Genomic DNA, 14,960 nt, shown 5'->3' on the forward strand with positions numbered 1-14,960 from the left:
TCTGTTTGCAGATAACATGACTGTACATTTAGAAAACCCCATCGTCTCAGCCCCAAAACTCCTCAAGCTGATAAGCAACTTCAGCAAAGTCTCTGGATACAAAATCAATGTGCAAAAATCACAAGCATTCCTATACACCAGTAATAGCCAAATCATGAGTGAATTCTGATTTACAATTGCTACAAAGAGAATAAAATACTTAGGAATACTACTTACAAGGGCAGTGAAGGACCCCTTTAAGGAAACTACAAACCACTGCTCAAGGAAATAAGAGAGCAAACAAACAAATCGAAAAATATTCCATGCTCATGGACAGGAAGAATCAGTAACGTAAAAATGGCCATACTGCCCAAAGTAATTTATAGATTCAATGCTATCCCCATCAAGATACCATTAACTTTCTTCACAGAATTAGAAAAATCTACTTTAAATTTCATATGGAACCAAAAATGAGCCCGTATAGCCAAGACAATCCTAAGCAAAAAGAACAAAAGTAGAGGCACCACGCTACCTGATTTCAATCTACACTACAAGGCTACAGTAACCACAGCATGCTACTGGTACCAAAACAGATATATAGTCCAATGGAACAGAACAGAGGCCTCAGAAATAACACATCTACAGCCATCTGATCTTTGACAAACCTGACAAAAAAAGCAGTGGGGATATGATTCCCTATTTAATAAATGGTGTTGGGAAAACTGGCTAGCCATATGCAGAAAACTAAAACTGGACCCTTTCCTTACACTTTATACAAAAATTAATTCAAGATGGATTAAATACTTAACTGTAAAACCTAAAACCATAAAAACCCTAGAAAAAAACCTAGGCAATACCATTCAGGACATAGGCAGGGGCAAAGACTTCATTACTAAATCACGGAAAGCAATGGCAACAAAAGCCAAAATTGACAAATGGGATCTAATTAAACTAAAGAGCTTCTACATAGCAAAAGAAACTACCATCAGAGTGAAAAGGCACTCTACAGAACAGGAGAAAATTTTTGCAATCTACCCATCTGACAAAGGGCTAATATCCAGAATCTACAAAGAAATTAAACAAATTTATAAGAAAAAAAAGAACCACCCCATCAAAAAGTGGGCAAAGGATATGAACAGACACTTCTCAAAAGAAGACATTTATGCAGCCAACAAACATGAAAAAAAGCTCATCATCACTGGTCATTAAAGAAATGCAAATCAAAACCACAATGAGATACCATCTCATGCCAGTTAGAATGGCGAACATTAAAAAGTCAGGAAACATCAGATGCTGGAGAGGACATGGAAAAATAGGAACACTTTTACACTGTTGGTGGGAATGTAAGTAAGTTCAACCATTGTGGAAGACAGTGTGGCGATTCCTCAAGGATCTAGAAACAGAAATACCATTTGACCCAGCAATCCATTACTGGGTATATACCCAAAGGATTATAAATAATTCTACTATAAAGACACATGCACACGTATGTTTATCGTGGCACTGTTCACAATAGCAAAGACTTGGAACCAACCCAAATGCCCATCAATGATAGACTGGATGAAGAAAATGTGGCACATATACACCATGGAATACTATGCAGCCGTAAAAAAGGATGTGTTCATGTCCTTTGTAGGGACATGGATGAATCGGGAAACCAGCTAAATTATCAGCAAACTAACACAAGAACAGAAAACCAAACACCACATATTCTTACTCATAAGTGGCAGCTGAACAATGAGAACACATGGACATGGGGAGAGGAACATCACACACGAGGGCCTGTCGGGGGTGGGGGACTAGAGAAGGGATAGCATTAGGAGAAATACCTAACGTAGATGACGGGTTGATGGGTGCAGCAAACCACCATGGCACGTGTATACCTATGTAACAAACCTGCACATTCAGCACATGTATACCAGAACTTAAAGTATAAAAAAAAGATTATCAGCTGTTTTATCACAGAAACCTTAAAGGCCAGAAAGCAGTAGGATGACACATTTATAATGTATTTAAAATGCTGAGGGGAAAAAAAAACTATCAAACAAGAATTCTCTATCTGGTTAAAAAAAAAAAAACAAAAAAACTGCCCTTCAAAAATGAGATAAAAATTAAGACATTCCCAAATAAACAAAAGCCAAGGGAATTCATTACTACTGGCATTTGCAACAGAAAATGCTGAAAGGAGTACTTCCCATTGACATGAAAATCACTACACTGTAACTTTGTCAAAGCCATACAAAAATATAAAGTTCTCAGGTAAAGGTAAATACATGGACAAATATAAAAACTAGAGTATTGTTGTAAATTTGGCTTATAACTCCATTATTTTCTAAAGGATTAAAAATACTTATGAATCTGTTAATGGATACACAACACATAAAGATGTAATTCCTTATCTCAATTACATAAAATGATGGAAAAAGACACAGCTACAATAGGAGTAGAATTTTTGTATGTCGCTGAAGTGAAGTTGGTATCATTCAAACCAGATTGCTATAACTTCAGAATGTTATATGTAATCTCCATGGTAACACAGAAAGTATTTAAGAAGAAAAGGAAATGAGAGTCAAAATGCGTCACTACCAAGAAATCAACTAAACTCAAAGGAAGGTAATAACGGAGGAAATGAGGGACAAAAAAGCCATAGGATATACAGAAAACTTATTTTTTAAATCACAAGATTAAGTAATTCCCCACAAGTAATTACTTTAAATTTAAATGTGTTAAACTCCAAATCAAAAGAAATTGACTGGCAGGAAGGATTTTTTTAAAATAGGATACAACTATACATTGTCTACAACAGATTCACTTTAGATCTAAAGACACTCAATGCAAATAGTAACCAAAAGAGAGATGGAGTGGCTATACTAATATGAGACAAAATAGATAGTCAAAAACTGTTTTAAAAGACAAAGGCATTACAGATTTATAAAAGAGCCAATTCACTAGAAGATAGAATAATTATAAATATATACACACACCAAACATCAAAGCTCCCAAATATATGAAGCAAACACTGACAGAACTGAATGAAGAAATAAGACTGTTCTGCAACAAGAGATGGAAACTTCAACACTCCGCTTTCAATAGTGAACAGAACAAGACAGAACAATGAGGAAACAGAAGACTTGAGTAACACTATAAACCAAATAAAACTAATAGACATACAGAGAGCACTCGACCCAACAACAGAATGAACACTTTCCTCAAGTACATATGGAAAATTTTCCAGGACACACTATATGTTAGGCCACAAAACAAGTGTGAATACATTTTAAAATGACTGAAATAAAACTATCTTTTGTTACAATAGAATGAAAATAGAAATCAGTAACAGAAGGAAAAATGAAAAATTCACAAATATGTGGAAATTAAATAACATATTCCTAAACAACCATGGGTCAAAGAAGACATCACAAGGGAAATTAGAAAATACCTTGAAACAAATGTAAACAAAAACAAAATTTACCAAAATGTTAATGCAGCAAAAGGCACTGCTAAGAGGTAAATTTACAGCTGTAAACACAATAAAAATGAAGATCTCCAACCAACAAACTGTACACATTAGAAGAACAGAAAATGTACAGCACACCAAACCCAAAGTTAGCAAGAGGAAGGAAATAAAGATTAAAATAGATATAAATAAAATAGATAATAGAATAAGAATAGAGAAAAAGTAATGAAACCAAAAGTTTATTCTTTGAAAAACAAAATCAACAGATTGGCAAATCTTAAGCTACATGACTAGAAAATATACACAGAAAACTCAAATTACTAATGTTAGTAATGAAATTGGACATTACTACCAATTTTACATAAATAAAAAGGATTGGCCAGGCACAGTGGCTCACGCCTGTAATCTCAACACTTTGGGAGGCAGTGGGTGGATCACAAGGTCAGGAGTTCAAGACCAGCCTGGCCAAGATGGTGAAACTCCATCTCTACTAAAAATACAAAAAAATTGGCCAGGCATGGTGGCGGGCACCTATAATCCCAGCTACTCGGGAGGCTGACGCAGAGAATTGTTTGAACCCGGGAGGCAGAGGCTGCAGTGAGCCGAGGCTGTGCCACTGCACTCCAGCCTGGGCGACAGAGCAAGACTCCGTCTCAAAATAAATAAATAAATAGGATTTTAAGAGTACTATAAACAACCATATGCCAACAAATTGGATTATCTAGATATAATGGATAAATCCCTAGAAATAACCTAGCTAGATTAAATTATGAAGAAATAAAAGATCTGAATATATTTGAAATAAGGATTTGAAGTAGTAATCAAAAACCTCTCAACAAAGTAAACCCCAGGACAAGATAGCTTCCTGGTAAATTCTACCAAACACTTCAAGAAGAACTAACACCAGTCTTTCTCAAAGTCTTCCAAAAACTTGAAGGAGGAACACTTGAAACTCATTCTATGTGACCAGCATTATCCTGATACCAAAGCCAAAGAAAGATACTAGAAAACTATACAGCAATATCCCTTACGAATACTGATACAAGAATCCTCAACAAAATGTGGGTAAAACAAATTTGGCAGTGTAGCAAAAGGATTATACAAGATCACCAAGTGGCATTTATTCTAGGAATGCAAAATAGTTCAAACATATAAAAATCAATATAGTACACCATATGAACAGAATAAAGGGGAAAAACAAAGATCATCTCAATTGATGCAGAAAAACATCTGACAAAATTCAACACCCTTCCATCTTAAAAAAAAAAAAAAAAAAAAAAGGAAACTTAAACTCACCAACATAATAAGGCCATATATGAAAAACCCACAACTAACATGATACTCAATGATGAATGAAAGATTGAAAGCTTTTCCCCTAAGATCAGAAACAAGACAAATATGCCTGTTTTTACCACTTCTATTCAATGCAGTATTGTGAGCTCTAGCCAGACCCATCAGGCAAGAAAAATAGCGCATCCAAATTGGAAAGGAAGAAGCAAAATTTATCTCTGCTATAAGAGACATGATTGTGTATGTAGAGAACACTAGAGATTATACAAAATGTAGTGAGAGCTAACAATTCAACATTGCAGGACACAAAATCAATACAAAAATCAACTATGTTTCTACACACTAACAATGAACAATTATAAAAAGAAAATTAAGAAAATGATTCCATTTACAATGGCATCAAAATAATAAAGTACTTAGAAATAAGTTTAACCAAAAAGGCGAAAAAAGCCTTGTACAGGCCGGGCGCGGTGGCTCAAGCCTGTAATCCCAGCACTTTGGGAGGCCGAGACGGGTGGATCACGAGGTCAGCAGATCGAGACCATCCTGGCTAACATGGTGAAACCCCGTCTCTACTAAAAAAAATACAAAAAACTAGCCGGGCGAGATGGCGGGCGCCTGTAGTCCCAGCTACTTGGGAGGCTGAGGCAGGAGAATGGCGTGAACCCGGAGGCGGAGCTTGCAGTGAGCTGAGATCCGGCCACTGCACTCCAGCCTGGGCGGCAGAGCGAGACTCCGCCTCAAAAAAAAAAAAAAAAAAAAAAAGCCTTGTACACTGAAAACTACATCCCCGAAAAAATCAAGGAAGACAAGGAAATGGGGAACCATCCCATGTTCATGGATTGGAAGGCTTAATATAAGATGACAATTCTAACTGAAGCTATGTACAGACTCAACGCATTTCTTCTCAAAATCTCAGCGACCTCTTGTGTAAAAACAAAAAAAGTCCATCCTAAAATTAATGTGGAATCTCAAAGGACCCTAAATAGCCAAAACAATCTTAAAAAAGAACAGGCCAGGCATGGTGGCTCACTCCTGTAATCCTAGCACTTTGGGAGGCTGAGGTGGGCAGACTGCCTGAGCTCAGGAGTTCGAGACCACCCTGGGCAACACAGTGAAACCCCGTCTCTACCGAAATACAAAAAAAAATTAACCAGGTGTGGCAGCATGCGCCTATAGTCCCAGCTACTTGGGAGGCTGAAGCAGAATTGCTTGAACCTGGGAGGCAGAGGGTGCAGTGAGCCAAGATCACGCCACTGCACCCTAGCCTGGGGGACAGAGCAAGACTCCATCTCTCAAAAAAAGAAGAAGAAGAAGAATAGTGTTAGAGGACTCACATTTCCTGACTTCCAATACTTACTACACAGCTGTAGTAATCAAAACAGTGTGGTCTTGGCATAAAGGCAGACATATATATCAATGGAAGTGAATTAAGAGCCCAGATACAAACCCTTACATATACAGTTAACTGATTTTCAACAAGGATGCCAAGACTAATGGCAAAAAACTGTATATTCAACAAACAGTGCTGGGAAAACTGGATATATCCACATGTAAAACAATTAAGTTGGACCCTTACCTTAAACTATCTATAAAAACTAACTCAAGATGGATCAAAGATCTAAATATAAGAGCTAAAACTATAAAACTCATAGAAGAAAATATAGAGGAAAAGCTTCATGACACTGAATTTGGCAATAATTTCTTGGATACGGCAACCAAAGAAAAATAAGCTAGACTATCAAAATTAAAAACTTTTGTGCAAAGGACACTATCAAGACAGTAAAAAGGCAATCTAAGGAATGGGAGAAAATATTTGTAAATCATAATATCTAATAAGGGATTAATATCCAGGACATATAAATAACTCACTTAACAACTACAAAAACCCAGTTAAGAAATGGGCACAAGACTTGAATTAACGTTTCTTCAAAGACGATATACAGGTGACCAATCAGCGCAAGAAAAAAATGCTTAACATCACTAATCATTGGGGAAATGCAAAACAAAACTAGGATGAGATACCACTTTATGCACATCAGAATGGCTATTATCAAAAAAACAGAAAAGAACTAGGGCTGGCAAAGATGTGAAGAAACTGGAACCCTCATGCACTGCTGGTGATAATATAAAATGACACAGCCACTGTGCCAAACAGTATAGTGGTTTCTGAAAAAATTGAATTTAGTATTATCACATAACCCAGCAATTCTACTTTTAGGTACATACACCCAGAACAATTGAAAGCAGGGACTCAAGCAGATATTTGTATACCAATGTTTATTCACTGGTATTTACAATAGCCAAAAGGTGGAAACAACTGACAACATAAATAGATGAGTAAATAAAAGTGGTATGTACATATAATAGAGTATTATTCAGACTTTAAAAGAAATGAGATCAGGCACAGTGGCTTACGCCTCTAATCCCAGCACTTTGGGAGCCAAGGCAGGAGGATTGCTTGAGCCCAGGAGTTCAAGACCAACCTGGGCAACACAGAGAGACTCCATCTCTACAAGAATTTTAAAAAGAAAAATTCGCCAAGCAGGGTGGTACATGCCTGTAGTCCCAGCACTCAGGAAGTTGCGGTGGGAGGACCACTTGAGCCCAGGAGGTCAAGGCTGCAGTGAGCCACGATAGCACCACTGCACTCCAGTCTGGGCAACAGAGTGAGACCCTGTCTCAAAAGAAAAATCATTAAAAAAAAAATTCTGATACATACTACAACATGGACAAACCTTAACAATATGTTAAGTGAAATGAGCCAGTCACAAAAGGACAAATACCATATGATTCCACTTATATGAGATAACCAGGATAGTCATATCCTCAGAGGCAGAAACTAAAATAGAAGTAACCAGGGGCTGGGGGAAGAGGTCACAGGGGTAATTGTTTAGTAGATAGAGAGTTTCAGTTTAGAATGATGAAAAGCTCATGAGAGATCAGTGATGGTGGCACAACAATGCGACTGTACTTAATAACACTGAAAGGATAAAAGAGTACATTTTATTATGTATATCTTACCACAATAAAAAGCCCTGCAAGGTTGTCAATGTTATGTTTAAAAGAGAAGGTATAAATGGGGAGACATTTCAGACATGTATTTACAGAGGGCTTAGAAGAGCTATTCAGCAGATGAGTACCTAATGAACCAGAATTTTGGCAGAGATCCTGGGAGTGAAGTGAACCAAGTCACTTGGGAAGTGTGAAGTAATTTCCTCCTCCAAGGAGGTCAGCAGATAGGACATGTGAAGCCAATGTTAAGATTTCTCTGGAGTCTAAGTAAAAGATTATCAAATCGGACAAGTCTGTTCTCAGTGTTTTCCAACAAGGTGCAACTGACATTTTGGACAGAACAACTGCTTCATCCTGTGGGACTCTCCTGCCTGCCATATGGTACTTAACATCCCTGAACTCCAAACCACTTACCAGGGGCATTCCCATCACCCTCATCACTCTAACAATCAAAAAGAAACCCACCACGTTTGTTACCACGACTATCATGACCCCAGATCACTCAGAGTGAATGAATCCAAAACTGAAATATAAGCGTCCTGGTCTGTTAGGATATGACAAGCTATAAAGCAGTAGCAAGCAACTCGAAATCTCAATCAATAGCTTAAAACCAAAAAAAAAGGCTTCTGTCTTGTTCACATTACATGTCCATCACAGGCCAGCCCAAGGCTCTATTCCACACTGTCCTCACACCAGAACCTGGGCTGATAGAGCTACCACTCTGCAGAATGCTGGCAGATGCAGCGGCAGAGGGAATGAGATACAGTAAGTGGTATGTTGGCATTTAAATAATTCACTTAGAAGTGACACACAGTACTTCTCATATTCCACTGGCCAAAGCAAGTCAAAAAGCCTTGTCTGCTTCAGGGCCAGGAAACTGCAACCCTACCACTTACCTGGAAAGAAAAGAACCAGCCCTGATGACTTCCAAACTATGCCTGCAAAGTGCTCTGAAAAGTAGAAGACGCTATGTAAATGTTAATTAAAAGTGTATTAGTAACAGTACTACTTTGCCCTTCCATCCATTCAATGGATATTTATTAAGCATCTAATACATGCTGGACATCATCTCCTAAGCATCAAATATATGCCAGACACCATGCTAAGAGATCTAATGAAAACTGAGTCGTAAGTGGTAGGGTAAGAGAAACAATCTTTAAAACAATTTCAGTGTGGTATGATAAATGTGATCAGGGAAGTCAGTCCAGATACTCCAGAAGTTCCCAGGGCAAGCACCTGAGCCAGTGGTGGGGGCAATGGTCAGGAAGACTTCCAAGAGCAGTAACCTACACAGCTGCAGGATGCAGTCACCCTGGAGAACCTGCTGTAGATGCACAGGTGGAAGCATGAATGTTGAAGCTCTGGATGGGGTGTCCCTGCCTTCCACCAAGTCAATGAGACCAACTTGCACAAATTCCCCATAGCCCTAATCCAGTCACTTCCACTAAATGTCCACTGACACATTTATGGGTTTTCTTGGTTTTCTAGGCAGACCAGATGTAAAGAACAGATCTCTGGGACTACTCTCCACTTTCCCCCCAACTAGAACATTCTATGAGATGCTCTAAGTTCAAGGAGACAACATTCTTTCAGTCCAGTTATCATAAGCTTGGTTCTAAACTCAGCAAAAACTGCTTTCTCTCAGCTAATACAGTGCAACAAAATGGGAAATGCCCTAGGAAAACAATGTGTCAGAGGTTCCTAACCATTGAAAATCAGGGACATTCCCTTTACGACATATTAAATACATTATAAAGAGTGATTAAAAATAGTGCAGACTCCAACACAAGCTGTAAGATCTAGAGTATACCACCCTGAGATATTTACCAAAGTTCCTCTAATAAAAAAAATTTTTTTCAAGAGAAAAATATACAAAATACACATCTAGAAACACTACACAGTCACTAAAAATGAAAACCGTAAAGACCTCTAAGCTACTAGGAAAAGTAATGCTGACAGTGCTAAGGAAAGCAGATTCCAACAGCAATTATACTGTAAAGGTTAGACAAAGATGACAATTATGCTACAGGCAAACACTACATGGAAACTCTGCCGAAAATGGGACATGGAGAGTAGGGGAAGCAGAGAAGTGGTTCAGTGCAGCTTACAGTAACATGTTATTGTTTGCACAATGCAAATTTCACATAAAAGTCATTCCTATGTAAAAGCTTGGTGGATCTTACTCACATTCCCAAATTGACTTTTATAGGCAGTTTATAAAGCATAATCTGGTGCGTTCCTTAAAAAGAACTATGCTAGCTGCTGTTAACACTCCAGCCCTTTCAGTTAAAGGGAGGAAGGAACAAGGCAAGTTTCCTGACTTGCCAAGGCCCCACGATTCCAGCAGCAAGGGCCAGGCAGAGGCTCTGGGGACAGAATCCTGGCTGAGTAACCTTCCTTACAAATTGCCCTGAGCAAACCAGTCAATTTAGCCTTATCTTTAAAATGCAGATAACACAAACTACTTCACAGAACTACAGTGGGGATTAAATTTGTTAACTTTTAAGCACCTAGCACAGCATGACTTTTAACAGGAAGTGCTAGTTTCCATTCCTTGGGGTCAAAAATGGATGGCTCTTAAGGTCTCCCTCTACTCTCCAAACCCAAGATCCCCCAGGTCTCCATAGCACAGAGCAGGAGCCAGCTGAGCTTTGGCAAAAGCACAAGAGGAAGGGAGTTCAAGCGTGGCCTTCTGGTAGAGAGTGGGGAAAGAGGAGTGTTTTCTGTGTCTTTGTTCTTCCACCCTACCAATGCCTAGCACACAACAGGTGCTCAATTGAGTATCTGATCAGTGGACTAATCAGCAAGCCCTCTGTCCTCAACTGATGATCATAAAGGAAAACAGGCAGGAAGCACCATCTATTTATTTGAACTAAAGCTCAGGCCCCTTGCACTGTGAGACTCCGCAGCTTATTTCTGTGCTGCATACAGGATGCTAGCATTTACTACTATGGAAGATACATTTTTCTGAGTGTTAACTTCAGTGATATTTACCAAATATGCCTCTGAATGGTCCCATTTCAAAAAAAACTACAGAAAACACTGTTTTTCATAAACAAAAAGAAAACAAAATGGCCCCAGTAATACTTTCTTATCTCTATCCCTACTTACTTCAAGTAGCCTGTATCTATTCTACTTTAGTGAATAAAGCTGAGTCTTTTCTAAAACAAAACTGTATACTGGAGGTAAAAATTCTAAACCATAACTTTTAGTAAAGGAAAACTCTCAAGAGCGGTTTAAATGTAATATGCCTGGCTTATTCTATTCCAATGATGTTCTAATATTTTTTATTATTTACTCTAATGTTCATAATTGTTTTAGGCCACAATTATCTCACTGTTTCCTGGCCTGTGTACCTGATTAGAATCGTTATGATCTCGGAGGTTTTCTCCTGATTTTTCAGAATCCTGCTCTGCTATGGATGGGGTAGCCAGCAGAACACAGACAGACCAACCAAGGAGCCTTTTAAATACAAGACTATTAAAGTGGCAAATCATTGTCCTTTCTGTGACCAGCTTCTGGGGCTCTGGGATTACATGTTAAGCAACAGGATCAGATGGGAGCATTTTGTAGCTAAGAGACCAATACCAGAAAAATTTCCCTTTACTCCTTCAACAGCATGCTCCTGCCTATTTACAAGAATATTTAGCATCATTTCCTTCTCAGATGGGCCATCCTGTACTCTGGAGCTAGAAGAGAGTATGAGGAGAACACTGACATTCAGTGCCTACCAGTTTCTCTCCTGGGGAGCTGCACTGTTGACAGCTCTTAGTAAGAGATCACACCCTTGCCTTTATGAGGTATTTCTGTCATTTTATATAAAAGCACAAAGACACAGTGGTCAGCACAAGACTACTGCCTGTGGGAAGCGTAATCACTGTCAGAGGACATCAAATCCAACACACTGGTGGGATGGCAGGAAAACAGACTTGAAAGTAGTTCAGAGTAAATGAGTCTCCTTGTTTGCTTGTTACTCATAACATAGGCCTAAGCTGCTTTGCTAAAACACTTAGCTCTGTGCTTTCCAAGCGACAGAAATTACACCTACTCCAATGTGTGAGATTAAAACCCACTGCACACTGAGCTGAACGACATTCGATGTGCAGCAATGCCACTTCAGGCGGTTCATCACATTGCTTTATTCATAAGGCTGGGAGACAGGGTGGAACCACACAATTTTAACATCTTGCTGTGCCCGAAATGTTCATTAAGTGCTCTTATCTGCAGTCACCTGCCCATCCCATAGAACCACTCTCCACTAATTTAGAGACTATAATCTGTGCACATTTAAATTACGATGAACGGGAACATTTCCACTGGAAAAATCATCACATATCTTGATTTGCACTGCCAATTAGGTCTTTAGAAAAGGGGAACAAAAAAAAAAAAAACCCTGATCATCTTACATATAGTAATTGGCCTTAATTGGTGCATAATGGATCGGATATAATTTGTGGGTAATCCCTACATGATAAATAGTTTATTTAACGTTTTAGAACTACCAAAAATTAGCCTCATTATGTGGCAGTAAACGTTCACTTCCAACTATACATTCTGGGACTTCTGAGTTTCCTAAGCATGAATTATATATCAGTGGTGGAAGTACAAAGGACTCTCCAGCCTAACAGCAGGAGTGATACATTCCAGAAACATTTTCTGATTACATTCACAAGGCGCTCAGGATAAATTCCAGATACATTTCCTGATTAAACTCACAAGGAGCTCAAATCTCCATCCAGAGGGTTTGCTTTTTGTTTTGAGTCCTGCAACAGCAGAAACTCCTAGAAGGTTAGGACGCTGGCCGGGAGTGGTGGCTCACGCCTGTAATCCCAGTACTTTGGGAGGCCGAGGCGGGTGGACCACCTAAGGTCAGCAGTTCAAGACCAGCCTGGATAACACTGTGAAACCCTGTTTCTACTTAAAAAAAATAAAAAAAATAAAAAACAATTAGGCGTGGTGGCGGGCGCCTATAATCCCAGCTACTCGGGAGGCTGAGGCAGGAAAACTGCTTGAACCGGCGAAGTGGAGGTTGCAGTGAGCCGAGATTGTGCCATTACACTCCACCCTGGACGAGAGCGAAACTCCGTCTCAAAAAAAAAAAAAAAATTGGATGCTAATTTTTTACGGTATTAAAATCAGCACGGTAATTAAATTTTTTACGGTATTAAAATTAGCACGGTAAAAGCCAGTGGCAAAAAAAAAAAAAATCGAACCCTGTCTCATTCCCTAGGCTTTACTGTTTGTTTCCCTTGCTTTTAATAGTTTCTCTCACAGGAGGCATTTTTTAAATACTCTCAGAAACATCAACAACAGATTTTTCTCAAACGACCATTTTCAGGAAGGCTTCAGAAACTACTAAAAGGCCAAAGCTACCGTTAGTGGCTCGGTCTTTGCCGCCAGACTCGGGCAGGTGACAGCGGCTTGGGCTCGGGCACCTGGCACTCTGCGCCTTCCAATGCTGGCGGCCCCGCCTCCCCTTCTCCCTGGCCAGGCACGCAGGTGGAGGAAAGTCAACACCAGTCGGAGGCAAAGTGGAAGCAGTGAGTCTAGCGACTCTCACAAAAACAAGTGGAAAAAAAAAAAACAATCCTCGCACAAAGCATCTCTGTGCTCCCACAAGCAGAGGCGTGGTTGCTTGTTTCCCTTTTTAAAGGTTGTATTTTTAGTTCTTTTGAAATGTTTTTATTGCTTACTTCTAAGTAAACGTGTATCTCCATTACGATAACGTAAAGCTCTTTTAAGAAGTAAAAAGAGAAAACTGAAGTCACGTTCACATTCCCACCACTCACTGAAACGTTTGGAGGAACTTACTCAACTGTTTGCTAATGAGTTTTAAAGGATAGTTACGCCCTTAACGCATAATTGGGGTCGTGCTGTGCATGATTTGGGATCTTGTAGCTTGTTTAACTTGGCCCAATGACGTTACCATTTCCCCCAAATGGTTACTAATTCCTTGAGAACGTTTACAAAAGTTCTAGAATAAACACTAAAGTTATTCTTTTTAAACTCCATTATCCAAGCTGGACTGGTCTGGCGATCGACTATTAAAAAAAAAATACAACTTTCTTAAGCTTCCTGATCTCCGTGCCAATTCCCGGAGAAAGTGCGGGGAGTGCACAAAAAAGCCCCTCCCCCGTCTCAGGAGGGCTGCAAACGCAGGCGCTGCGCCCCGCTAGCTCCCCGCCTGCACCCCCGGCAGCCACCCGAGACTGAGCAGAGCGCCAGGCTGAGCGCAGTTGTGTGCTGCGGCGACCGGGCTCTGTGGTCTGCATGGCACAAACGTGATCCACCGCGCACACCTGCAGGGCGCGCCCACTCCGGCACTCACTCGGCTGGGCGCGCCAGATTCCCAGCGCAGCAGCCACGGGCCACGTTTCCAGCCCAAGGCCACCAGGACCGAGTCGCAAAGGGAAGTCAAACTGTGGGTGCTTCCGGACGGCGGCGGGCGGCCGGACCCTCACCTGGTAGCGAGTCGCCAACTCCATGCTTCCTGACGCGGCGCCAGTCTCCTCCCAGCACGCGGCCACGGAAGCCCGTACTCACCACGGCCCAGCACACCAAAAACGCCCCGCGCCCGAGCACAGGCGGGCCCCGGGAGGGGCGCACTCGGCGCCCGGGATGGGGGGAGCGCGTCGCGCTGCCCCCTCGGTGCCGCCTCACTGGGCCTCGTGGCTCCGACCACCGTCCCAACTTCGCGGCCACTGACCCTCTCTTCGCAGGCGGCGCGACAGGGAGCTGCAGTTGGGGGCGGCATGAGCAGTTACCAGTGTTAGGGCGCCGGGTTCCCCCCTGCAGCGGAGGGAGGGAGTGGAGCCGTCCGGCGGGGTTTAGCGCGGGAGAAATGAGGGGGCTGTCCCGGCGCAGCCTCCAGCTGGCACGCGCGCAGGATACTTGGCAGGGTTTATTCCAGGTCATGCCCTGGGGCTCGAGCTTCTGCTGCAACCCCTGTCTCTGATCCAGGAAAATATTGTAGGGCGGTTTTGGGGCTTGTTTTGTTTTGTTGTTGTAAAGGGGCAGCGTTCTCTTTGGGAGGATTCTGTCTCCCAAAACATTTGCTACAGGGTTCACTTTGCAAAACAGGCAACCCAGGTTTCTTTACCAGGGCCCAAGTGGACACTGCAAATCCCTCTGAAACTTTAAATGGCCATTACACAGTAGGCCTCCACACCCACCAGAGTTTGTAGAGGTCAGGAATGCTGATTAATTTAGTAGAATTGAC

At 40.9% G+C, this 14,960-nt stretch overlaps 1 protein-coding gene across 4 annotated transcripts in view; it reads right to left on the bottom strand.

The window, feature by feature from the left end:
- Positions 1-14,479, bottom strand: part of CDCA7L (cell division cycle associated 7 like) — a 45,111-nt gene extending 30,632 nt beyond the window's left edge. For 2 of the 4 annotated variants that reach the window (XM_033192172.1, XM_033192175.1), the window contains exon 1: positions 14,203-14,479. In XM_033192172.1, the coding sequence (XP_033048063.1) occupies positions 14,203-14,226 (24 nt within the window). In that variant the 5' untranslated portion in view covers positions 14,227-14,479. The remainder of the gene's footprint in view (positions 1-14,202) is intronic. The other 2 variants (XM_033192176.1, XM_033192174.1) reach the window with 1 other exon arrangement.
- Between the last annotated feature and the right edge of the window lie 481 nt (positions 14,480-14,960).

This window comes from Trachypithecus francoisi, unplaced genomic scaffold, assembly GCF_009764315.1.
Source record: "Trachypithecus francoisi isolate TF-2019V2 unplaced genomic scaffold, Tfra_2.0 Lachesis_group4, whole genome shotgun sequence".
Lineage (NCBI taxonomy): Eukaryota > Metazoa > Chordata > Mammalia > Primates > Cercopithecidae > Trachypithecus > Trachypithecus francoisi.